This window comes from Manacus candei, unplaced genomic scaffold, assembly GCF_025592945.1.
Source record: "Manacus candei isolate 608988 ecotype Guabito, Panama unplaced genomic scaffold, ASM2559294v1 h1tg000017l, whole genome shotgun sequence".
Lineage (NCBI taxonomy): Eukaryota > Metazoa > Chordata > Aves > Passeriformes > Pipridae > Manacus > Manacus candei.
This window is the reverse complement of record NW_026138065.1, coordinates 17,137,665-17,165,197: the sequence shown is the minus strand read 5'-3', so window position 1 is coordinate 17,165,197 and position 27,533 is coordinate 17,137,665. Positions and strand designations below refer to the sequence as shown.

At 43.9% G+C, this 27,533-nt stretch overlaps 2 protein-coding genes across 5 annotated transcripts in view; both read right to left on the bottom strand.

The window, feature by feature from the left end:
* The window catches only part of LOC127469156 (uncharacterized), a 643,570-nt gene that overhangs the window by 615,042 nt on the left and 995 nt on the right, over window positions 1–27,533 (bottom strand). The gene's annotated exons all lie outside the window — the stretch shown is intronic.
* Window positions 23,347–27,459, bottom strand: ZFP36L2 (ZFP36 ring finger protein like 2). The gene is made up of 2 exons (XM_051783163.1): window positions 27,195–27,459; window positions 23,347–26,654 (listed from the first exon to the last, which is right to left on the bottom strand). The coding sequence occupies exons 1-2, from the start codon at window positions 27,243–27,245 to the stop codon at window positions 25,245–25,247; spliced, it is 1,461 nt and encodes a 486-aa protein (XP_051639123.1). The 5' UTR covers window positions 27,246–27,459; the 3' UTR covers window positions 23,347–25,244.

Genomic DNA, 27,533 nt, shown 5'->3' with positions numbered 1-27,533 from the left:
TTCAGAGATAATCAGGCTACCCTTCGGTGCTTAGCTGCAAGAATTGAGTTGTAGCATTGGTGTCTGTATAAGGAAAAATTTATAAGCAAGAAATATATAAGAATAAAATACTTCAGACTGCAAATAAAACTGTCCGATCTCATGCTGTGAGTGTGCTGACAGTAAGTCCACGAAAGGAAATGAGAGGTTCTGGAGGGTTTGGGGCATAACACACAGCAAAAAACACTCATCCCCCCACAAGTGCCAAGTGTCCAATAAAATGTTTGCAGATGCAAACCGTGGTGATTCCATCCTTCATGCTCCATCTTGGAGCATCATTTGAAGAAGAGAATCTCTTTAATTCAATAATGAATTAATGAAATCTGAACTTAAAGAACCTGGAATTGAAGCTCACACACTAAGACCTGCAAGTCAAGCCACCTGCCCTGCAATCTGAACTGGAAAAAATAGTATTTTCTGAAAATTATTAGCACAAGCTGCAGCATGAAGCTGATAAAAATATCAGCATCAAGTTACTGATTGGTCTGGAGATTCTGTTCTTTGTAGGATCATGTTATATACACCTCTTCACAGAATATTTTTATCCTAGCTTTAAATGTATTTCCACAAATTTTTTAAAAATTATTATTATTGAATGGTATATTCCAGGTCAGCTGTTTGAACTGTCATATACCTAACTAAAGTCTAAACAGGGAGTAAAGGAAAAAAAAATTGAAGTTAGCCAGAAAAAGTTAAATTATCTCAGGTAATTTTTCCCAGAATGTCAAAGCTAGAGAAGACTATTAATAAATTTAGCACCAATATCCTGTCATAACTGTTTATTCTGGCCAGATAAAACCACATTTAGTGGAAAAACATTGATTTCCTTTCAGCATCACAGCCTGGAACAGCAAAAGCTTTGTTCATAAAAACCCAAATAGCTTTTTCTCTCCAACCTGCCCAGTTGGCTTACATATAACAACTCTTGCTGTAGGGGACAGAATGACCATTTACAGTCTTAACTGCAGGCCATGCAATTTCAGCAACTAAACTACACCCCAAAAAGCTTGACATATAATGGATAAAGATTATCAAGGCTTCAGCGTCCTTCTTCTTTCTAACATGAACTCAGTAGATTATTGACTTAAAAAAATAACTTACTGTATTTATTGGAAGATGCTTTCATGAGATAGCTCAGATAAACATTTTTTTATTGTTCAAAAGGCAATCTATATACAAGGCAGCCACTGGAGTTGGGGTAAGACCAGCTGCCAGGCATCTGGCAGGTTTGTCAGCATTGGCACACATGCTGGATATCTGGCAGTTAGCTTTTGCATCTGTTAGTTTCAGCAACAGCCATAGCTACATCAAAAGCCACAAAGGCATGTCCTGGTTATTTTTCATGGTGTCTGCATTGATCTAACACATTCTAGGTTCACTGCCCAGGTTTTTTGTTGTTGTTATTGCTGTCTTTTGGGTTTGGTTTCCCCCTGCCAAAAAAGAAAGTGTGAAAGAAGAGGGCAAGTGCTGGGGTGATAACTGGAAGCAATCCACCGTTAATATACCAGGGCTTTGTATATAACCCTAACCCATATATATAAATATATATATTTGTCAAGGTCCTCTAGACACTAGAATGACTGTCTCTCAGAGGCTGTGCTCCAAACCACCTTCCCTTGCCACAGTATTCACCCAAAATATATAATCCAAATTTAAAAAAAAAATTTCTTTTAATGTAATTCCACGTGGTTTAGCTTGTCAACTTTTTAATTGATTTTGAGCAATGTTACCCTCTATTGGCGTTTAACAAACCTGTAGGCTTAATGCTGCAATGAACATTGCTGGCTAGCCTAGGGCTGCTAGTGCTCTTCCCTGAATACCAAAGAAAGAGAACACTTCACTAAAAAACAGGAAACCACATTTTAGCAAATCTAAAGTCAAGTTTCATGAATATCTTGAGGGCAGTATAAGGCCATATTGATCCTGAATGCACAGTCTGACCCTGTCTGACTGCTTCACCCCATGTCAAGACTAGCACAAACAACTGGGAGGCCACACAGCAAAACAGAACTGGGAAGCTAATCTCAGCAAAAGTGAATTATCTGGGCTGTATTTACTGAGCTGGTTTCATTTGGGTGAGTTTCCCAAGCTGGCTTCCAGGTACATCTGTGCTGGCACACGCCAGGGACATGTCTGGGGCAGGGGCTGCGTCTGGCAGTGGGTGCATCTCAGGTGCCCGTGCAGACACAGAACAGAACAACCCAATGTGGCCAGGGAGGCATTTCACCCTGTGGGCTTTGTAGAGGTGCTAGAGACCCTGGCCCTGCCAGCACCTCCCCACTAGCACTTGCCGTGAGCTTTGAATTGTGCAGTGCCCCTACTTGTATCTCAGTCCAACAGGAAAACAGTACCAGAACTCAAGTCACAGCAGCTGCACCTCTCAGCAGCTGATGGCTGTCCTCTTTCACTAGTGCAAATCCCAAGTTCCCCACTTGTCTGCTGTCTGTGCTTTGGCACACTCAGCCTGAATAGTCCTCACGCTGCAAATGGTGCCACAGTGTGAGCAGACCAAGTTCAATCATGCAGGTTGTGTTTTAGCTGAGGCCGAGATTTACCTTTGTGCAAAGGCAATGTTTTGCACTGCTTGTCTCTCACACAGCTCCTGCATGCAGAAGAGACCACCAACACATCTGGGCAAAAGTTGCCCTCTACTGATATCAGGTGTTTAAAATATATGCAAATTTTACCTTTCAAGTTAAAGGCTGCTTTCAGACCTGGTTAAGGATACTGCCTCAGCGTGTATCAGTGAAGTTCATGGGATCTTGACATTTTTACTAATATGTCCTTGTCACTCATTTTATGAATTCTGCAATGTTTTATATTTACCAGAGACAGTTACCTGTAGTGGCCATCTACAGTGATTTGACTATCATGATACTGCATTGCTTGTCATCAACATACTGTAAAGAAGTATTTACAGTCAATCTATGCAAAGAGAAGTGAAGTTGATTTTCTTTGCTGTTGGACCAATACGGAAAACAGCAGATTTAATACTTTCAAAGAACTTGGAATACATATTGAAGAGAAAAACAGAAGTATACTATCCCTGGTAATATTACAGGATGAATATAGGCAGGACATTTTGGGGGTTTGGGAGTGGTTTTTGTTTGGTTTTGTTTGCTTTGGATTTTTTTTTAAAGACAAACTTGCTGCAAAGTAAGTCAAGAGATTCAGAGGTATAGCAGATACTCTACATTTCTTACCTGCCGTGTGTGTTTTTTTAGCACACTTCAAGCAGCTCCCGACTCAGTGATCTCTGAGCCATTTCACTCTTCGCACCCTTGGCAGGACATGAAGAAACCTATTTTTCTACTTTCTCTCTTGGGAATCTGAGGCTTTTCAATCTGTGGATATCTCACCCATTTCCCCCCCTTTACCTTCCCAACAGTTTGGATCATGGTAGTGCTCCCTCCAGCAGGCTCAACCCACTAACGTGCCTGAGCAAGAAGGGATGCTTTTTGCCTCATCCTGCTGGTTCTACCATACACTTTTGACAGTTCTTTGTCAGCCTGGGAATTGGGGGAAAAAAGGCCTCGAGCCTTAAGTTAGACAACAGACACCATTCAGAGATAGCTGTTTATACTAGCTAGAGCTTTAGAGCTGCGAAGGAATGAGTATCGGGCAAGAAAAACAAGGCTTTTAACACTAAGCCACAGTAAGATCACCCTCGACAGCTCAGGTTTCAAAACCTGCTCCTGCAAAATTGTGTGCACAGGCATTCACTGCAGGTGTCCCAGCATTTAACACCTAAAGTGGTGCCACTGTTATCGCCTCAAAAACAACCACCACATTCATCCTGTGCTCAAGCCTGTGGGGGATTTCTCAAGATGCATCTCCAAAACCCCAGGCATGCCCTCGGAGTCCACCAAGGAAAGCTTACACAACACCAGTTTTCAAGAAACTGTGTTTTCGGTGTCATTGGCCATTGTACACAAGAAATGGCAAACAATGAAAGAAGCTGGGACAGAGTTGATTTACATTTTGCCACTTTTCATCTGTCTCTTCAGTGGCCTATAGTTAATCAAAGTAACACCCCTTCTCACTGTGTCACAAGCACAAGAAAGAAGTATGCACTGTACATCCTTCCTGCTATTCTCTTGCAAATGGAGCCACAGCAGAATTCAAAAGTAGTGCACAGAGGCCGAGTGAATTATGCATTTGGCTCCTCTCAAAAGCCAAGGAAAAGCTCAAATGCCAGATTTTCTTAAAAGCAAAGCATCCCATCAGCAAAATGAAACTGACTGTCTGTATTGGGGCAGTGGGCTTTCTCTTTTCAGAAATAGCATCCATTCATCTGTTGTTGTTTTTTTAATTAGCAAAACTGATAAATACAAAACCAATGGGGGAAAACAAATACAAAAATAACAAAGACACATTTATCTGCTAAAGGGAAGTGGCAAAGAGCAGCTGTCCTTTAATGATTCCCAGGCATGTGAAATTAATCCACATCTTTATTACAAATTTAAACCAACAAAATAAATTAAGTCAGACCAGGAACCCAGGTGGGGAAGGAATAAGCAAAGCTCAGTTTACCCCCAGCCTGGCCAGTCATCTCTGCAAAAATAAGTACCTTTGTCTGCTGCCACCACAATTATTCTCTCATCACCATTGCTGAAGATGAGATAGGAAAGCCACTGCCCTGTTCTGAACAACGGCTGCTTTACGCCAGCGCAGTAGATGAATAGCTCCAATTATTCACAGGAGCTACAGATACATGTGGTGTAGAAGTTTAATTTTTAAATTTCCATGAAACACATGCTTTTAAATATAGCATAAGGAACAATAGTGCATTGATCTAGTCCTTCCCTCAAATAAGTATTTTCCATTAGTGGGAACCAATCTGGCATTGGTAAAATTCCCATTGAGTCCAGAGAGCTTTGCGTGAGGGAATATTGCATTGTTCAGCTACTCATCCCTCTCCGCTAGATCCTGCATGCCGAGGAGACAGAGCAAGGAGACAAGGCACTAAACAATGTTCAAAGCATAAGAAGTGGCTGCTGGAATTAAGGAAGAGAACAGCCTCCTCCTTGCTCGCAGAAGCCCCATCCTGCAGGCAGAGATCCCCTCCAAATGCTTCAGGGAGCACAGGGTGCTCTAGGGCTAGAGCTGCTCCCACATAGAATCATAGAATCAGTCAGGTTGGAAAAGACCAAGTCTAACCTTTGATCCAACACCATTGTGGTTACTAGACCATGGCACTAAGCGCCACATCCAGTCTCATCTTAAAAACCTCCAGGGATGGTGAATCCACCACCTCCCTGGGCAGCCCATTCCAATACCTGATTACTCTCTCTGTAAAAAATTTCTTCCTAATATCCAACTTAAACCTCCCCTAACATCCTCTCCTCTAGCCACATCTTCAGTCCAGCCTCCCCTTCTGGAAGCACTCATAGATTTAGGATCAGTGCATTTTTTTCCCCACTGACTGATGACACATCGAAATCACACTTAGCAAAAGCATATGGGTTGTTTGAATATCATCCTGCCAAGGCTACCAAATTATTTTATTATTTATGAGTTTCCTAGTTTTTAAACATTGGCAGAAGAAGCTTACCAAAGATTTTGTTACAGATTCCATTTGTGCATAGAAGTCAGCAGAATGTTTAAAGGCACACTATATACATTTCAATTCAGAATCAGCTGTGGCGGGGAAAGGAGCAGGATTAGCTTTATTTTGTGAAAAATCCCAGTGGATTCATGCAACTAGATGGTTTTGCTCTTCACCAAAAAAATTGTAGTCACTTGTTTCTGTAAAAAGGCCTTTAGGATGCACCAGACAGAAGTGTCAGTTCCATAGATCACTGATTCTTAAGCACTTTAAAAAAAAAGAAACAAAAAGAAGCCCAAAATAACTGAACATTAGATAACTCCTAAAGGCTTTTTTTTTTTTTTTTTTACTTCTCCTAAAACTTTATAATCAAGCTCAGGAATTTATATTTCACTACAAAAGCCTTGAACTTTATTATAGTACAAATAGCAATTATAACTTCCCTTTCACATTTTTTTGTATAAGGACAGCTCAAGGCAGCAGGACACATTTGCATATGTAGAGTGAATGAAGTAATGAGAGGTAGCATTTAGAATCACATGGATCATAAACCATTCTGATTATCTCATAATTTTCTTTGAGCTGAAAATATCCACTGCCCTCAACCCACACTTACTGTGCAGCAGTACCCCCAGCTCCTAACCAGAATCAGGGCATCTTACACTCAGCACAGTAGAAGCACAAAAGAACAAAAACCAACAATCAGAAGCTAATCTCTGCTCTGGTGGGGTTGCAGTCTAAATTGAATTTAGAAGATAACACCATTACTCCATTTTACAGAAGTGGGGCCGAAAAACAGAGAGATTAAGGGTTTGTATATGCTAAGGCATTTCACAGTTTTGTTTTCTTTCATGCTTTGTGTACCTTGTTTATTTAGAATGCAATTCATCAAAACAGGATTATCTCTCATTTATGTTTATGCCCTGTCTAACACAAAGCAGCCATTAATAACTACATAAGAATTGCTTTTCAGACAGCAATAGCTACAGGTGATTAATAACGGTGCAACTCTAAGCATGCAGCTGGCAATACTGTGTTTTCTTTTCTGGGTTACAGAGATTAATACTTAGAGTCATGATCCACTGATACTTAGGCAAACAACCAGCACAGAGGGTACATCTCTGCTCCTGGAGCACTGGGAGGGCTGAACTACCTGACAGTAGAGAAAACAAACAAATAGCTTAGAGGAAATCTTTCCAGGACAAGGCATGCCCACTAACCCTTGCTTCCAGACTTATTCATCAGGAATATTTATAAAAGGAAAGAGCGAGGAGGAGCAGAAGGGAAGCTAATACAGAGTTAACAAGCACAGATAAGCAAAGAAGCAGAGAAGACTGCTGACATGCCATTTTTTACAACACATATTTTATTGTCATCATCAGGGGCTTTTAGCCCTGTCTTCTACCAGGCTGCTACAGCTATCACATATTACCTACATGAAACACCAAAGTGCATGCATTTAGTGTCATTTGAACAGCCCTGATGTGTTTTGGGACATTTGCACAGGGTTTATAGATAAGCAATGAGAGCTGCAGAAGACTCAGCCTTTTTGGAGCAGCAGCTGTAAACCAGTTGTGATAGATTTGACTGTCCTTACCTCAAGACAGATAAGTGAAATTAAATGTCTGCACTTACGAAGCTGCATCGCATTCCTATACAATATCTAGGTTTTCGCTGTGCAGCACATGCCAAGGTCTCAGGTAGCGAGTTCACAGAAAATAAAAAGCAATCTGCCAGGACAGTCCAGCCAGCCTTGGTCCTGCCCACTATGGGGTCCTGAGGACAGGGGCCTGTAGCAAGCAGACAACACGGTAAGGGAACACTTTTGCCAGCTCGGACCCTGCCCACAGGCCATACAGTTTCCACCATGACCTCCCTTGTGAGCCCCACAACAATTCAAAAGCCTTTGCCCCACTTAATATATATAAAATGAACACTCAGAACGATAGGAATTCCTTCTGCAAAGCTCTTGGGGTGCAAGGAAAGTCATATGAAAAGTAAACTATTAATCAGATTTAAATGGTAACTACTTAGGGCACAGAAACATGTACTACACTCCATTATGTTTCTGGACTTGAAAATACTGTAGCATCATCTCTGCTCAAATTTCCAGTCTTTCCAAGCAGAAAGCTTCAAAAGGAGTGATAAACATAAGAACTGAGATTATAGACAAAGGGAGTATATTAAACAATTCTATTTCTTATTTGTAACCCAGAGTTCATTTACTTTGAAATCAGGACTTGGGGCAGATACTTCACCATGAGCACAGCCCTGAGGAATGTTGAAATCAGCCATCAATAACTCTTTTCACAAGACAAGCCTCCCGAGGGCAGAAGGATAATACCAAGTTGGGTGGTAGTTTTTAAGCAGCTGGACACAAATTGGGACTTGTCGGTTGTTGTTCCCAGGCACTGCATGTCCAATTGGAATAACCTGTTGTGCTCTCGCTAATTTTTTTCCATGACTGGTTGCTGAATGCAGAATAGGCACCTGTTGACTCCTGAATTAGTTTCCTTGTGCTGAACAGCTCTTATCAATCATCACTCCATGAGAGATTTCAAAATAATAGTTTTTTTCTCATTTTTCCCACAGTGAGAGACATTCAGTGCTAACGACAACCAAGCTGCAAACCGTTTTTCTGATCTCTGCTGAGAAAGTTTCTTCGTCAGCTGCTTTCGGAGGCTTCTTGCCATTCCAGGAGCCAAGCTCAAGAAGCTGCCTAGAAGAAGCACAGCCGCCACACTGCACAGTGCACTGACAGTGGAAACATCTGTGACACATCTAGTCTCGCAGTGGCATCAGGCCTGAATGGGGGGCCTAGTATTTGAGGCAGGTCTGTGGTAGCTCATGACCTGCAGCAGGGAAGATGCAGCTGCCTGGAAAGGCAGAGGAAGCTGAGGTACACTAAAGTGGTCAGTAGTGAGTGCTGTGCTCCATGTTGTATGACAGGGCACCAGACACAGCCAACAGCTCGTGTCATCTCTGCTGACTCAGTGATGCCTTTGATTCAGCCTTTTTGTAGCTAAAGGCTCACAAGGACAGATGGGGACAAGATGACAACTTGAGCTCCAGTGTTACCAATGTGCATTAACCTCAAGCTACCCAACACACACACCAGCAATCACATTTTTAGTGCACTCATCAGCAAAATATCCACTAAAACAGTGGAAACCAAGACCAGCATCTTCCCCTGTTCAATGCTTGAGGGTCTTTTATCTAGCAACCAAGAACGGGCTTTTCCTTCCCTCTTTGCAACCCAGAAGCACTTTCAACTCAGTCCCTATCTCTTGTTCAGTGTCTCCAAAACTCCTTCACTAAAAATAGGTTCAGCGTCTTCATCTCCTTGGATCTCCCAGCTTCCTCTGTGGAGATCCAAGATGGCTCGATAAGCAACTAGTAAGATGATTTTCCCATGTGCTGTCAGCAGTTCCTCAGTGGTGTGTCATATATTTGGGGAGATAAGCGTCTTAAGAAATCCTACAGAACATGAGTTTCCACAATAACTTGTGAAGCTGCTTTTAAGAATTGCCTTACAAGAGACATGGGGTTGTTGCAGCAGAAAACCCTTTTCAGGCCTTTAGACCCCAGTCACTTGAGGATGCTTTGTCAGTACAATTTACTCCTTTGAAAACATTATTTTTGTGGTTCCTGTTGTTGACTGAAGAGCAATATTGACTGTAGATTGACTTCATAGGAGGCAAGTCAAATTATTGCTTCTCTTCCAAGTTTAGTAAACAACTAAACTGTTGTCAAGAGAGCAAAAAATGGCAGAAAATATGAAGTAGGTTTTAGCATTCTATCCATCTCAAAGTCTAATACAGAATAAAGCTCCAAAGGGCCAGAAGAGCTCTCCACTGACATTGAAATTAAAAAAAAAAAAAAAAAAAATCTACATCAGTGTACTCCAACAGCAAAATATCCCCAAGAATGTGGACCCTTCATATTTACACATTTACTAAACAGATATTTCTCCTAAGCTGGAAATTCCTCTCTAGCGACAAATTGGGAAGCTCTGTCTGATTACATACCTCTAGTTAAAAGACAGCAAAATTGGTATATGAGGACCCACATGTAGTTTGACATATTTTTTCAGCATCAGTTTAAGCAGCCTTCTCTCTCTCTCTCTCTCTCACACACACACACACACACACTCTGCTCCAGTTCGTTTAGTTTTGCCTTTTTGTTTTGTTTTGTTTTCCATGTGATGGTGAACATGCATTGGTACCACTGCATTGGGTAGCTGTTGCCAAAATGACATGGAAAATTGTGGCATTTGTCCTAGTAGATCTTCCCCAAGCAAACCAGGAGCTCCTGCATCTCTAGCCAGGGACACACGACTGCTAAGCAGATCTCCAAAATGCCAGGTTCCCACTCCAGGTTTAGCTTGGTCCAACTGCCCTTTCATGGCCTACTGCACCTTAGCTCTACTTTGAAGAGGTGCAGGCACTGCAACCTACTCCAGTATTACATACTTCAAAACTGAATTTCCACTCCTTTGAAACCACAGCTGGACTGTTGGAAGATTCAAAGGAAGAGAAGAGCTTTGCTGCAGAAAAAAAACCACAGAAGACAACTGCCCAGCAAGACGGAGAACACGGACTGCCGGCCACTGATGGATACGCGCTAATCAATCTCTTAGCACGAGCAAATACATCTATTGTTTGCATAGGTGCAATCCACACCCCTTTGACCCTCTAAGTAAGCTCTGTCAGACAAACACTGAGCTGAAATAAGATTAGGCTAAACAGTCCCTTTGGGTTTAGCAAATAGGAGGAGAACAGCCACTCCCCTTCTTAATCCTCCAAAATCCCATATATAAAATATAAGCATTAATTAAAAAAAAGTCAAGGAAGACAAAATATTATTTGAAACTTTAAAAAGGCCCAATCACTGAATGCATCTCGGTTTGAATACAATTGTTCTGGGTGGTGTGCAAAACACTGAGCTTGCTGTGCAGAAAGGAGTATTTTAAGAACAAATCGGTGGGGTATCAGAGTGTAGAAAAGATGAATTCATGTTAGAAAAATACTTTGTGAAGTCATACACAGAATGCAAATGTTGAAAAAATAAATAACAGCTTCCCTTACTGATTTATTTTCATTTCTTATGCCAAGGTCGTTATTCCTTTTTATGTATTTTGAGGATAAATATTAAGATTAATAGATTGTCAACATTACGAAGGCTTAGTCTCTGGGACACAAGGTCATTGGGAAGTCGAGATCTACAGACACTGAACACAGTGGCAATAAAAGCCAAGACCGCAACAACTCATTTTCATTTCAGACACAAACAGAATGGTTTTGCATCCCAAATGTGCAAAACAGCTTGATCCCTGCCCTAGAGACCCCAGAAGTTTTAAAGACTCTCACCGAGGCTTTGTAGACCGAGTTTACTTTCTGCATTAATGGGTACATATGTAGACCAAGTTAATAATGCTGAGTGAAAAACAATTAAAGAAAAAAAAAATCTGTCTAGAGGGAATTCTCTACATCCTTGCCACTGGAGTGCAGTCATTACAACTCTAGATAAGGCTTTCTCTCCAAAAACTACTCTACATACCTTTTCTTTCGCTAATCAGAGCTGTGGCACAGTCCCCAGTAGCAGCAGTGGCTACTCCTACCTGGAAATGCAGTTCACAACATTCAGGTGGGCAAGATGCTGCTGGAGGTACACGCTTTTAAGGGCTGTAAAATGAATGTGTCAAGTACAGAAGGACATGGCAGAAGTGTTCCTTTTGCCCACAGCTTTTAAAATGCTTTGCAAAACAGGTATGCATTGGGCCATATACACTGAAGGGAAATAATAACAAGGAAGGGCAAGTCTGTGCAAGATGACAAAAAAAAAAAAAATATTTAGAAGCCTAGGGTCAGGGTACCTGAGTTTAAACACCACTATGCTCTCCATTAGACAGAGGATAAATTCTAAGAAAGTGCATATTCTCATTAGAACTGGCATTAGAAATATTGAGGCAGCAAACGAAAATATGAGCTATTGTCTACCCACTCTCACAGAAAACCACATCCAATCCACTGCTTTTTAGAATTATGCCCACTTCTAATAGAGTCGCATCAGCACCTCGGGCAACGTCCCTCATAGCTACAGAGCAAAGGCAACTTCTGGTGCAACTCTCATGCAGAGATGTACCTCGTTTGTGCAAAGGCCCAATTTATACCTACGAGAGCCCAAAGCACCCTACATGTGCTAATTGCTCCCAGAAGCAGTATGAGTTTCACGAAATTAGTAAAGTTGGAAAGGAACACTGGAGGTCATCTAGTCCCTGCTCAAGCAGGGTCCTCCAGAGGATTTTACTGAGGACTGTGCCCAGACAGCTTCTGAATATGTGGAAGGAAACCCCACAACCTCTCTGAGCAGCCTGTTCCAGCCCTCAGTCATTACTTTCCAGCAAATTAAACATTTTAGCAATTAAAAAACAAAAAAGAGAAAAAAAATATTATTCTTTCAGGTCACCAGAAAAAAGTCCTGCACCCACCACAAATCATACAGCCCAAATCAAGATATACAGGTTGCAGATGTGATTGAGTCAGAAAATTGGGCTCCCTCAGAGCAAATTCCCAAGAACTGCAAGGAAGAGACAAGCATGATGGTTTCTTGTTAGTTTCTGACATCTGTACATCCAAATTAAGGACTACTCTCCCAAAACATATGCCAACTGAATAACCCCTTATTAGAACAGGCATCAATAATAACATCTGTAAGTCACTTCATAACCAAGTAAATAATCATTGACAAACCACACACCAATTACAACCACCAAGTGTTGTGTATACAAGAGACACTAACCATCCTCAGGAGCCAAGGATGAGTCAATTTGGGTGGATGGAAGGGGAGAGAAAGAGGGGAAACAGCATAATGTCTTCTTGAATTAACCTGGTGTTCAGTATAGCACTTCAGACCTATAGGCGAATATTGTAACCCAGCCAGTGGATACTGGATCCCTCACATCCATCTAGAAACGGCCACATAAGAGGCACTACAATGTCACCTCATCTCAGTAATGACACAGAAGTGACTGAATATTAACCACGCCAACCACCACAGCTTGTCCAAATATAAACACACCTAAATCTAAGCCTACAGCCAGTCAATTTCTTTCAATAGTGGTCAGTGAAAAATAGGGATATAGCCTACCTGACGACTAATAGGAGGAAAAAACCCCCAAATCTCAACAGAAAACCTCCAAAACCCTGTCCCAATACAAAGTGATACATAAAGCAGCCTTCTTCTCAAGGAAACTTATAATGAGTAGTTTTCAGGTTCCCACACTGATGGAAGAAATAAAAAAGTCAGGACTGAACCCCTCAGACTGTGACAACCTGAGTCAGAACAGCAAGACAGAAAACTGATTCCTTAAGAGCTGCACAATGCAAAGCCCAATATCCCATGTTAAGTTATTAATAGATCAGGAAATTCATCATTTTGGGGCATGCATACATAAACTGAAGTAGACTAGGAATAAATTACCTCAAGAATGACAAAGCTGCCACTCTGAATGACATTTGGACAAATGGATATAAAGCTACAGAGAAGAATCACATGCCTGGTGATGCCCAAATGATTCATATAACTTTTCTTCTGCATGAAAATCCAAGATATACAAGATAATTACACTTTTCAGTTGTGGAAAGTTTATTTTGGAACTGCAGAACCTCTTTCCTACTTCTTCACCAACGATACAAGTTCACCTTAAGCAGTGCCTCGGCATCTCCTGGAAGTTTGACCAGCAGAATAGAATCAAGTGTTGGACATCTCTTGATAACAACTGAGGAGGGTGCAGTCACAACTGTCACGTTCATAGACCTGTCATACATGTCACATATTACTCACTGGCCACATACACAGTGTGATAAGAGATTATCAGGCAACAAAACTAAAATGGTCTATCAGAAAAACAAAAAAAGTGCAATCATTTTACATCAAACTTTTCAAGAAGCAGAGCTGATGTCTCAGGTCATGAAACAGTCTGCCAGTTAACTGACTTGTGTAAGTACTATTGAACAGCACCATCAGCAAACAATCAATCTATCCTCACACAAGAAGTCTTACCTCTATGAGTATCTATCATATCACGATCAACCAAGGTGTTTGCCAACACTGAAGCCAAAAGGATAACAGGATTCTCATGCTGCTATGATTAAACACATATATTTAATTACACACTAAATATACACCTATATTTATTTAGATATATAAACCATAAATAAATAAAACACATATGCATGTGTAAATGTATGCAGCCACACGTACCACACACCAGCCCAGCTAACACACAGGCAACTCTCATTTCTACAATCACAAGATCAATAAACAGCTCTGCACAGCTTACTACAGGGTGTAGCTTCCCCACTACCAAAATCTGCTGTTCCTGTGATTAACACTGCATGTTTTTCATCAGGGAATATGTATAAAGAAAAACGTAAGGTTAACACTAAGAACAACATGCTAAGGAAGTTGATAAATTTTAAATGGGAGGCCAGACCAATAACCCTACAAACTGCAGCAACTGCACTCTGTTTTTCAGCAACCAGATCTAACTCTGGCGTGGGAAAGTTCAGTCAGTATACGCAAAGACAGACAGCAAATAAGTATCACTGCACTTATGCATATCTTTTGTCAAATAAAGTGGAAAAAAAATTATGCTCCTACATTAGTCCTTCAGATATCAGAAGGTCATTTTTAACTGAAGCAGAACATACAAAATGGAGATATAGGGCATCCACTCTATGGCCATACTATAGCCATGAGACAGCTAAAAATTGTTGAAGCAGTTTTGCTGGACGGCAGAGGGATTTACAAGGCTCTTTGGAGATCACTTTTTTGGAAATATGAAGGTCACAGTTCAGTGTATTCAATGATGGACTGGAAGTGACCGGTGAAGTTGCCGAACATTCAGTTAAAGATACAATTGAACCATTCCCATAACCATGCCCAAATCAGGGTTGGCAAGACAGCAGTAGTACACAGGAACAGAGCATACAGGCACATGTGAATGAAGGAAACCAGCCAGCACAGGACATCTTTAGAGCGTGGGACTGGCAGGCTGTGCATTTGGTTGAAGGAAAATCATGCTGGACTGGTGACAAGCCACGAGGAGCAGCAGCTGGAGGCTGTACTACCTATTGGAGGACATACTGCAGGTGACAGAGGGAACGATGCACATTTCTCCATATTGCTTTCTGCTTTGGAGCTACTAGCTTGACAAGCCCTGAAGAATAGGGTATTTCTTCCCAAGCCCACCAGAAGAAGTTACTGCCCAAGTAATCACCAGCACAGGCAGAAATGGGATGGAAGCTAGGTAGGGATGATGTTTTTCCACAACTGACAATCTCTAAACATAGGCAATGTCACTGAAATACTACTAAAAACTGAGGTGGGCGAGAAAGACGAACTAAGCAAAGGAGTTTGCCTGCTCAGGGGAATTTATGACTTTTAATTAGGCATTACTCCTCCCCTCCACCTCTTATTCAGAAAGGGAGATTCTCCAAATAGCCCAACGACACTAGAGAGAATAGAAGCTCCAACAAACATGGGAAATAGGTACCTTTACCAGCTGAGCAGGATCTAGTGTGCCCCAATATAGACAGAGAGCAAGTATCATGAACGAGGACAAACAGCACAGACTGCATTCACAGTCACAGGCAGGGAGAGGTGAGCCATACAGGATCAGCACTTCTCCTTAGACAAAAATTTACTCCTTACCCCACCTTTCCTATTTGTTTCAATTTGGTTAGAAAAAAAAATAAAATATGAAAACCCACAACAAAAACTCACAAGGATCAAATTACTCCAGGATTTCCAGAATCTTCCAGATCCTGAACCACCACAGCCCACTCAGGCCCCTCCCCTCCAGGTATACAGCACACTAGAAATTTAATTTTATTTTAGAAGTCAAGAAGATTTGGTGGGTGTTGTGTAAGGGTGTATGTGTGAGGCAGCAGACAACACAGACACCAAAGGCTAAACTTTAAAGGTTTCGGCTCTCTCAGAGCTGGGTCCAAGTCCCTGTCAGTGCTCCCAGGGAAGTGCAGGCAACGTGCTTGGGACTTCAACAAAACTCCAAGCTCTCCCTTGAAAAGAGCTCAGTCTTTGAAAGCAGTTTTTCTCATTTCACTGAAGCAATTACATTTATCAGGTATCATGATACTTACCAACTAAATTAGGATTTCTCTTACTTTTCTTAGCCCTCTCCAAATACCAGCTGCATACCTCTCATACAGAGTGAATACAGAGACCTCTTTACAAGAGGGCTTCAGGCTGAAGGAGAAAACTTTATTGTAAACTCAAACCCACCACCACAGCATAACTCTGATCATTCCCTGTCTTCCACACCAGAATTCAAATACAAATTCAAGAAGCCAGACATACAGCTGAAACTCTTGTCATGAAACACTGATCATGGGATAAGAGAGCTCCATCAGCATGGGCACCATCAAACCCCTGAATTCCCCACTCATCCCAATTAGTACAATGAATTGTTCCAAAAATCAAAACTTCAATTCCTCAGAATCCACAAATTCCTTAGAAAAGAAGTACTAAGAAATCATGTACTTACATATTTTATTGAAAGTCACAGCACGACAGTGCATGAAGCTCGCAGACACAATTACAGAGCACATTTCAGGACAAACCTGACCTTCCTTTCACCTAAACCTCACCAGAACAGCTGGGTCTCTGCAAGTCATTTTGAAGCACAAGCATTTCCACCTGGACTTAATCAGGCTCATTAAGAGAACTGAGAACAAATTAACTCAATGAGATTGGGTTCTGTTGAAACGTTTTAGTCCCTGGGAAACGTCCAATTCATAAAATGATGGACCATTTGCATCATAAGAGCTAACTACACTAAGAAGTTGTGCGATATTGAATGCTTTAATGAACTTTTTTCTTTTATGTTGGATGCAGTATGAGAGGAAGGGAAAGTTGCATACAACAGTATTTACAATTTCTTTTACTTTTCTCTGTGCAGCCAAGGCAACATGCTGTGGTTTCTAACTTACAAGATGCTGTCCTTTGCTTGTGTAATGCTGGCACAACCATGACATATTAAGTTCTGCCTTCTTCTATGTTATTGTAATCCTAAATGGCTGATTTTTGCCCTCTCTCTTTTTCCTTTTCTACTACTAGTTATGGAGTTACAGAAAGTACATTTCCTGTAATTTCAAGAAAACTCTTCGAGTGCTGATATTAACCAGTAGTTGAAAAGAATCCCTTTCCAAACCTCTCACCTCTCATTAGTCTTGCAACATTAGATTGTACTCACCAGTCAGGTTGTATCTCTGTAGATACTTTAAGAATAAGGCTTTTTCCACCAGGGCCTACTAACTCCACAGGTGCTGAATATTTGGGACACATTTGTTTCAGTCATAAGAACCCAATCCACAGTTGTCCTACTAGTGGATGGGAAATCAGAGAGAAACTTTCTAATGAGCTGCTGTCACCTTCTTCTGTAAAGCTGGAGATTTCAGGTAAATCATCCCTCCTACTTCCTATGATTGTTCATTTGTGAAAGTCAAAGTGTTGTATTATTGGAAATATTCACTGGCCCCTGTGCTTTGTTCACAGTCATCATAAAGGATCTATTGCAAATGTGACAGCCATTAAATGACAGCCTTATATTTTGGCTTGCCTTGTATTTGCAGGTGGAGACAGACCCCCTAAAAAGGGATGCTTATTACTTGCTTAGCAACGCTCTTGCAGTGAACAGTTTACTACTAACTTTTGTGCTATGAATTCTAAATTCCATCTGGAATTTCATTTTAGGATGCAGGTTACCATAGAAAATATTTTGAGTAGACAGGAGAGGTCATGACTTGGTGTTCACATTGACCCTAGCCCAAAGCTGTCTCCCACCTCCAAGGAAGACAGCTTTTCCAAGCTTCTGAGCTTCCCCTTCCTTGACATCATCTCTGCAGTCTCCCTATCCACACTTCCCCAAATGCTAAACAGCCAAACTAAAGCAAAATGTTCAGGTTCAGCTCTAGAAAGCTTAACACAGTTCACTGCATGGGGCTTTGCCTCCTCCTGTCCCCTGGACATAATCTGATAAATCCTGGGATTTCAGATGCGTATGAAGAACAAAAAGCACAGAGCATAATTTAGGCTGCGGTTTCACAGGCATTTCAAGTCAATATAAAGTTGCCCTGATGTTGAAAGCAGAGTTCCAAGCCTCACGTAACTCACATACTCCTGCCCTCGATCCTGCTTTTGTCCTACAGCCATAAGGCGATGGGAAGAGTCCAGATCAGAGCACTAATCTAGTAGAAAGCATATTCCTGTCTTTTTAGAGTTAGTGTTCATTTGGATTGGCAAATTGCTGCATTCCTCATCTAATCTGACCTTTAGAAAAAGTATTTGTTAACTCTGAATTCATCTCTCAAGATTTACAGTGTGCTGTTCAGCCCTCTTTAAACAGCAGCAGCACTCAGTATGGAACCTTCCCTGTTCATGCTGCTATGCCACTTCTGCAACAGAGCCAAATGGCATCCAGTACAAGGAACAATTTGCCCTCATCCAGGTGCAGGTGTGTGACAGGCACAAACTGACCCAGGGTTCTGCTGCCCAATGAGATATCTGGGCATTCCCTTTGATGGAAATCCACCCTTCCCACCACACTGCTGGGCAGCAGGGAGGTATCAGACCAGATCACGGTCCTTCCCAGGGCAGGCAGCTAGAAGGGCTGCTTCTCGCTTCCCCACACTCACTCATCCATGGGAAACTGCTGCCAAATGTCATCAGCTGGAGTATGGCCACCACTAAGAAGTCCAATTTCAGATTTAACAGCATTTTGGAGATTCAGAGCTGTACATGCACACCCCAGTCAGCCAGAACTCTGAGATCACTGCAGGGGCCAGAGCCACCTGCCATCCCCATCCAGCAAAACCGGAATTTTAAAGCAATGAAAATTTAAGGTGAAAAAATGTTCATCCATGGAAAACTCAGAAGGTTCACATATATACATGGATAAAAGAAAGCCTTAATAATGACAAAAGCCAGTTGTTTGCGCTCCTCTGCAATAAGGGAATGGTTTTCACAATGCAAAGTTCTCTTTGCATACAGTACAGGGAATCCTTTACCAACATTTAGGTGCAGTTGAAGGCTAATCAAGATCTCATAAGTTACAGGCCTCTTACTGTTATTGAATTTCCTTCTATTTCTTATCTTGAGTAGCTATTATGATTCCAGGTATTCAAGTGAACGTCATTCAGAAAAGATAAAGTAATAATACATTGATATAGGACACTCGTATTTAATTTCAGCATATCCAGCTCCCTGTTTATGCTATTAACCATGGTAGAAAAAAGGGAGCTTAAATTACTCTGTATTTCCTTTTCAGATGATGTACAGAATAGAAATTATTCAGCAGATGTCATCTATCCCTCTTCAGCAACAGAGATGAGAGTTGTCAGAGTAATTTTGCCTGCTTTCCTCAGGAATGCAAATTTTGCAGGGATTCACCCCAAAATGCCTCCATTAACATTTCCATAAAAGCCCTTCGAAAGGAGAGATGAAATTACTCGTATCCAGTATTAAATAATTAATTTTAATAAAGGAATTAGACCTAAAACCCAATATTCTTTAGTACATATGCTGCAAAAAATTACACAACCTGCTAAATCTATGCCAGCTGATAACAAGCATTTTCCTTAACATTCAGAACTTTTCAGAAGATGCTGAGCTTTGCCACACAACCATTACTTGATTTCCAGTAAACCAGACAAACTAACTATTCGTGGATACAGTCACATTAAATAAACTCTGCCTTGGTTTGCGCCTTCCCTTAAATGTTGGTATCTGTTCAAATGGCACAAGAAATATTCAAGGTTCGTTTGAGTCATTTATAATCACCAATATAGAAAAGCAGTTTTAAAATATGCCAAGAATATCCCAAAGAACTGTGGAGGAAACAATGTTTCCTCAAACAGAGCAAAACCCAGACAGGAGGGATAAACCAATCTAGCAGCTTGGTGGGGAAATGCTTTGTCCTCCATCCCACCACTCCTGCCTCTTTTCCAGTATGTGGGGCTCTACCTCCTCCTCCTCCCTTACACCAGCTCTGAAAATCATCAGACTCCTGATTGACCCACTTCAACTCTACTCCAGAAGAAAACACCCTTTTTTTTCTGCCTGGTTAATAAAATCCATCAACCCCCAGGCAGAGGTGGTGAGCACCAGAGCTGGCTGGGGGCAAGTGGACCTTTTGGTGGCAGTGGACAGAGCACCCACCCCGGGCCACGTAGTGCACGCAGGGTGCCAGGATGCTCTACCTGAGCTGGCTCAGGGAGTGTGTCAGAAAGGGCCAGGGAGGAGTAGAGTGGAGAAACTGCTCTCTTCTGGCGGAGGCAACATGCCACATCACCTTGAGCATGTAATTTTCATCCCAACCCTCCACTTACTTCTTTAGCAGATGAGCACTCACAGTTCTGGCTGTGGTCATTCAGGATATTCCTGCCTCTCTCTGGACAGGTACCAACCAGCTGCAAAGCTGGCAGAAGGGACAACATAACTATACTTCAAATGCAATAGTGGGAAGCCAAGTATCTTCAACTTAAAACTGAGGAACTGAGTTTAAGCTGAAGGGTCAGAAAATGAAGTTTCAATTTCCAGAGTTAACGTCCTGCCAAGGTCTGGAGGCTCAGCAGGCAAAACCTGAAATATCCTACCTTATTAATGATAGAGCACCACCACTTGAAGCTCCTTCAAGTAAGATTCACACTCAAGGTCAGCAAGAAGAGACAGGCCACACAATTAAAAACATACAGTACAAGTCCCTTAGCTTTAATGGTATACTAGCAAAATGAAAAAATGAAAGCACATTTTGATCATAAACACAAGTAAAATCTCAGGCCTTCTTTGAAAATGAGGTTGTCAAATGCAGCCTCTTTGAAAGAAGTCAAAGCTGCACACCTAAGGATGGGGTGGGAGCAGTAAATGGAAGGAGAGCAATAATTTCCTTTTCGAAATAATGTAGAGTTGCATTGGACATTTAAATGATACTCTAGAAAAGAGCTCATCCCCTGACTGTGTGCTTAACCATTGAGGCACTGGTTTGCTGCATTCTGCATTTAGCAGTCAGCAACCTCCCAGCTCCTCGGGGGGGGGGGCTGTGTGCCCTCATCCATGAATGACACAGACCGTGCTGCATCTCCAGCTTCTACACTTGAACTGGAGGTAAATGTGGGGGTACAGCAAAATCAGCTCACACTTCAACCAGGATGCACTCAGCACAGGGCATCACTCCCCTGCTCCGTGGCTCACTGCTGGGAGTGAGCTCTTGCACAGTTCGGTGCTGTGCAATCCATCCAGCTGTGCGTTGAGAGTTACAGCACACTGCTACACCTGACAAAGGCAAACTGAGAAAAGCCACACAAACAAAAAGCCCCCAGGAAACTGAGTGGATTAGGGAGTAAAAATCAAAACTACTAATTCACTACATTTGAAAATCCCCTAACTATCATACCAAACTATGTTAAATTAATTCTTATTCCGAGACCTATACCATTACATCTATTTCTACAAAGTTAAGTATTTGATGCAATTTGTTTCAGACTATAAACTGAAGCAAGCAGGCCTCAGTCCTAACCAATAACTAGTAAAATCCCCATTTTCTAGATCCTCAGAGTCATTTTAAGTGACCCAACTGTTAACAGGTACATCACATCTCTAATGGGCAACAACAGAGACGTAGAGCTCCTTCTCAACCCAAAGCTCTTGAAGAAAACCAGTTTCATTTTTATGCAGAGTTTATCGATTTATTGCGAAGTATGAGAAAAGTCCTGAATGGCCTGACCAGCTTTGCATACACTGTTGAATTTTGAAATGAAAGCAAGAGAACATTTGCTTAAGTCAACAACATAAGTCACTAGTTTAAAGGTTAACACTTGATTGTGCAGCACAAGAAACAGACGCTTTTATCTTCCCAGTTCAAGGACTCCTGGTTTTCTGAACAGTGGCACACAACACTGCAACAGGCTGGGTTGCAGCACACTTTGGAAGTACAAACAGAACAGGGTGCAGGACAGGCGGCCTCAGAATATCACTCACTTGGAGCCAGGCAGAGGGCAGCTCAGGCCCAGCTCTCCCCACACAGTGGCATGCCACTAGCCTGCTGGGAGACACTGGTGGGATATCACCCATCCTGTCCTGGCAGCCTTTCTAACACAAAGAACACTGGTGCTGACACCAGCACAGTTGTGTTTCACGTGAGGCAGCTGCTGTAAAGTTTCAAGAACTCTTCTTCCGGCCAGGAGACACCAAAGCCAACCTCAGCACCCTCACCAAGATCCTGTTTTACGAACAGAAAACCACTGGGAAGATGAAAGTACTGCACTGATGGAGTACAGCTGTCCTAGATAAGCGAAATATAGAAATAAATAAGGCCCTTATCTACTGTGGCAAGAAAAAGGCAGGCTCAGGGGAAGAGGTGGGCAAGGGAGGGAAGCAAAAACCGTACCTAGGGAAGAAACAAAATCTGAAATTAATGAGACATGCACACCTAATTCATGCAGTTTAGTGTGACAACTAGCTTCAAAAACCCAAAAGTGAGTTAAGACATCAGCTTAAGACACCAGTCAAACCAACAGCTATTCTCTGTTCCTCAAAAACACTGGCAAAGGCCTGTTCCTTGCAGTCAGGGCATCTGTACCAGGGATGCCTGGGGAAGGACCCATTGGAGCTCAGGGCCACTGTACAGCCAGTGACAAAAATAAATTTCATCAGAAATTAAGTCTGGGAATCAAAGGGAGCAATTCTGAGCCAAAACGTCAGACTGATCCATTAAAAAAAAGTGACTACTGTAGCTAGGCTGTGTTGTCATACATTGCTTACGTTTGTTTTAATTTTAAACTAAGTGTCAGTCCAAGGTTTGTTACACAAACATATGGCACCAGTATTACATTCTACCTCGTATTTATAGAAAGCGCTGTGGCAGTCCAGGCAGTGCAGAGATGCCATAATGTTAACAACATTTATTATTAGTATGACAAAAGAACAAAAATAAGCTGGTAGAAATCGTGACTTAGAAGTTTAAGGGACTGACTGGAACAAGGTGCCAAAACTGTGGAGATATTAGCTAAAATTCCTTCAGTATTAATACACTCCCAGTCTCCAGGCTGCCAAGTATTTTGTTATATAAATATACCCTCAAAAAGGTAATTTGTTTAAAACCCAAGCCCTGAAAACTGATTAGCACATTTAATGCTAGCCCTATTAACAGATATGCCCTCAGCTGGGTGATGGGAGCATTGAGGCAGAAGTCCGCATTCCTGTGAGTGAAGAGAAACAAAGCTTTTGGGACAAAGGGTAAACTTTAATTATGCCTTTTTATTACCCAAACTGCCATTTCCTCCTTGCCCCAAACAAGCCAGGAAGGCTAATGGCACTCTCGTTTTGCCCCTTAAGCAATGTGATTGATAAATGCCATTACTAGATTTTTCCACTCCAGCTGTTACGCTACAAGCAGTAGACCTTTGATTCTTCATCCTCTTAAAAATAAAAAATTAAAAAAAAAAAAAAAAAAAAAAAAAGGCAGGATACAGTACACCACTGACATCCCCGAACCTTCTGGAAGCGTTTATTAACTTTGGCCGCCGACCAGTGACGGCTGCAGGAGTGTACTGGAGCAGCAGTGCAAACTGGTTAATCTGTAGCTAGACATATCTGTGATTGGTGGGGGTGGTGGTGTTTAGCAAGAAATACTCCTTGCCTGGCAGCCAGGGCTTTAGCAGTTGGAAGGGTTACTTGGCTTTTTTTTTTTTTTCCAAAAAATTTTATTGGGAGAACTACAAAACATTTACAGTACAAAGTTTACAGTCTCACACAATTTGTAGTGAACTGACTCCCGAAAAATATATTACAACTCAAGTTGACTTATCCTTTAGTTACATTCAAAACATACTTCTGTTAAAGTAGTCCAAAAGAGTACATAGTGCTCAATCTGTACCTATGTACAAACAAAACTAAGCTACTGCTCATTCATCCACCGTCCAGGAAAGTTTTGGAAAACTCCCAACTTTCTACATTAGGAAAAAAAAAATTACAAGTTTTGGAATTCAATTAAACAAGATATGTTCATGTACTGTATAAAGTTTCAGATCCAAAGATGGCCTCCATTCTTATAAAATAGAGTGGCGAAATTTTGCTGTAGTTAAAACCCATCCCTACATTCAAATTATCTCAAGCTTTAAGAAAAATACTTATTTGGTTGAGAAATATTTAAGGCAAGCATGGACCCTCAAAAAGGCACTGTGAGACATAATACTGGGACCCCCAATTATTGCTACATACTTTGAGACTATATCACAGTGTGATTGGTGGAGTTAGGCAACAAAAATACTTTTTGGTTATTTTAAACAAGTCTGAATTAGATTTGCCACTTTGAAGTCTGATTGCTAAGGCAGTCTTTTTTTCTGCTCTTTTTTTTTTTCTTCTCTAGTTTGTTTTTCAACTCGGACGGGCTACAACCATTTACATTCTAAAAAACCCATAGAAATTCCTCAAACTACTTCCACAGCATCGAGACCGATTTCTATAAAGAAACCATGCAATCTTTCAGATTTACGTAAACAAGGAAAGAAATTAATGAAATAAATATTACATACAATCTCTTAAATTAAGAATTTTACTCATTTACAATAAAATAACCAAGTGAAGTTACAAAAAGGCATATATTACTGTGAAAAGAACACACTCCACATTTCGCCGATTAATAATGAAAATCATAATTTAAACATAATAAAAGAATATATATCTATTGCTTTTCATCATACCCGATAAATACAGTATGAACAAATTACCAATGTATACTTTTCACAAGATAATAAATAAGTTAAATAATTTCATATTGAGTTGTGTGCAGTGAACTCATTCATGCAATCAACTCAAACAGCTAAAAAAAAATTTTAAAAAAATCAGCAGTTATTCTCCAACAATTACAAACTAAACTCAGTTGAGTGCTTCCAAATAAAGCAACAACAAAAAATTGTTCTAAGCCAAACATCCACTAAGTGGTGGCAATGGAACCAATATTAAACTTTGGAATGAAGGTTTTAGCATTTGTTATAATAATAATATATAGATATATAAAAAAGGTTGTTATCAAGGCATATTCTTGGCAGGATGTTGGATTCTTTTTTTTCCTAAAAAAAAAAAAGCTTATAGGTTTAGTATGTTCTGTGTTTTTATTTGAACTGGATTGAAACACAAACTAGTTTGTAACTTCTTTTTCTGTGTGTCTGCAGGTTTGGAGGAGCTGGGCAGGCAGAACCGGCGCTCCCCAGATTGTTTGTTGCTTTCTGGTGGTGTCTTTTCTAATGCTAGTTTGTTGGTTTTTTTTTTTGAACACAGATGGAATGGCTGCTGCTGGTGCGTATCATAACTTGTCTCCAAAGAACAACAAAAAAAACCCCGAAACAAAAATCCCCTTCTTCCAAGGTCTCTCTATAAAAATAGGTTTGTTCAGTTCGTGTCATTTGCCCTTTTGCAAAATGCTTTGTTTCTCGTTTTGTTCAGCTCTCGGTGTAGATAGACAGATACATATAAAAAAAAACCACCAAAAAATAGAGAAGAAGGAGAGGTTTCGCTTTCTTCGGTCACTTACTTGCAGGGCCGCCGCAGGGCCCCCCCGGCCGGTCCCCCGTCCCCCTCAATCGTCGGAGATGGAGAGGCGGCTGAAGATGGGCAGGCGGCGGCCCGAGTCCAGGCTGGGTGACTCGGAGCCGCTGAGGGAGCCGGAGCTGAGGGAGCCGCTCAGGTAGCTCTCCCGATCGGAGAGCGAGTCCGGCGGGCTGGGCGGCGCGTCGAAGACGGGCGACTCGGAGAGGCGGCGGAGGGGCTGGAAGCTGAAGGGCGGCGAGGCGGGGGGCGGCGGGCAGCCCCCGCCGGGCGGCGGCGGCTGCTGCTGGCAGCGGTAGTAGGCGGCGGCGGCGGCGGCCGCGGCGGCGGCAGCGGCGAAGTTCTGGGTGTGCAGGGCGAGGGGAGCGATGAGGCTGCCCAGCTCCTGCCCCGAGAAGGCGAAGGCGTTGTTGGCGCATGGCGGCGAGAGCAGCTCCTCGCAGTAGGAGGCGGAGGCGGGCGGCGGCGGCGTGCGCGACCCGCCGGGGCTCTCCAGCAGGGCGGCGTCCAGGCGGCCGCCGGGCGGCGGCGGCGGCGGGGGGGCGCCGTGGGGGTGCGGGGGGTGGTGGTGGTGGTGGTGGGCGGAGAAGCCGGAGAAGCTCAGGCTGTGGTGCAGCTTGGGCCGCTCGCCGCCGCCGCGCGGGTGCCCGAAGCCGCCGCCGCCCAGCGGGTGGTCGCGGGGGGCGAAGGCGCGGAGGTCGCCGGTGCTGCCGGCGGGGTGCGGGGGCGGGTGGTGCGGGTGATGGTGCGGCCCGGCCGCGGCGGCGGGCGGGGGGGCGGCCGTGCCCCCGCCGGGCGCCGGGCGGCGCTCGTCGGCGTTGTGGATGAAGTGGCAGCGCGGGCCGTAGGGGCAGAAGCCGATGGTGTGGAAGGTGCGGCAGAGCTCGGTCTTATACTTGGGGTGGCGGGTGAGGCTGCGCAGCTCGTGGAAGCCGTGGGCGAACTGGCACTTCTCGCCGTACTTGCAGGCGCCGCTCTCCTCGAAGGGGCGGCACAGCTCCGTCTTGTAGCGCGTCGAGTTGATGGGGGCCCCGCCGCCGCCGGAGCCGCCCCCTTTGCCGGCCGCCTGCTGCTGCTGCTGGAGCTGCTGCATGAGGTGCTGGCTGCGCTCGCCGTTCTCGCTGAAGGAGCGGTCCCGGAACTTGTTCTCCTTGTTGAGCAGGGCCGTGGGGCTGCTGCTGCCGCCGCCGCCGCCTCCGCCGGAGCCCGTCTCCTTCAGGCTGCCGAACGAAGAGGAGGAGGAGGAAGAAGAGGAGGAGGTGGAGGAAGAGCTGGAGCCGGTGGGGCTGGGGAACTTGGAGCCGCCGGCCAGCGCCGTCAGGTTGCTGGTCGAGTGCCGCCGTAGGAAGCCCGGCGCGAAGCTGGAGCTGGGAGGGGTCACCGGGGTCCCCACGGCTTTCTTATCCAGCATGCTGCTTAGGTTGGTCAGGGACTTCTCCGTCTGCCGGGGCGGGGAGAGGGAAGGGGGTGGGGGAGACAGCGGGAGAGAGAGAGTGTTGCGGTGACCGCCTGCCCACCGCCGCGGCTCCCCACGCCGCCCCAGGCGCGCCGCGGCAGTCGGGGCGGGGGTCGCGCCACCCGACCGGCCCGCAAAGCGCGTCCGCTGCCAGCGCCTGCAGGGCAGGGCAGGGCCGGAGAGAAGCTCCTGCACCGGCTCTGCTGCATCTGCAACTTTTTTCAAAAGTTTCTCCCGGCAGCGCAACACGCGGGTAGGCGCTGCGGGGCGGCCCGGCACCCCCGCGGCTGCAGACCAGCCCGCCCCGAACGCAGCCGCCGGGAGGACACGAGGCGGCATTCCGGGGCTCGCAGCCTTGCGCCAGGCCCCCGGCCGGCTGTCAGACCGCGACCCGCCCGCACGGCCCAGCCCGGCCCGGCCTCCCGCCCCGCCGCGGTGCCCCAGCCCCAGCAGCCCGGAGAGTCGCCCCGCACCCCGCGGCATTGCCAGCCCAGATCCCGCCCGGGTAAGCGCGCTCTTCCCTACCTTGCACAAGAAGTCAATGTCGTAGAAGGCAGATAAAAGTGTCGTCGACATTTCTAGATCCTGTAATGGTCGGAAATACAGGAAGGACCGAATGATCCCGCTGTCCTCGGAGGGTTTGGAAAAGCCACGACTAGACAGGAGGGGACCGTCTGCTTGAGATCCGAAACGGTCCCGACTCCTTCCCGGCGGGACGGCGGGTGCCGGGCCGAGGCGGCGACGGCGGCTGCACAGCAGCGGGCGAACTGCGGGAACTCCGCGGCGCCCCGCGCCGCCCCCATATAAACGCGGCTGCCCGCGGCCCGCGGGGGCGGTGCCCTGCTCCGCCCGCCCCGCGCCGCC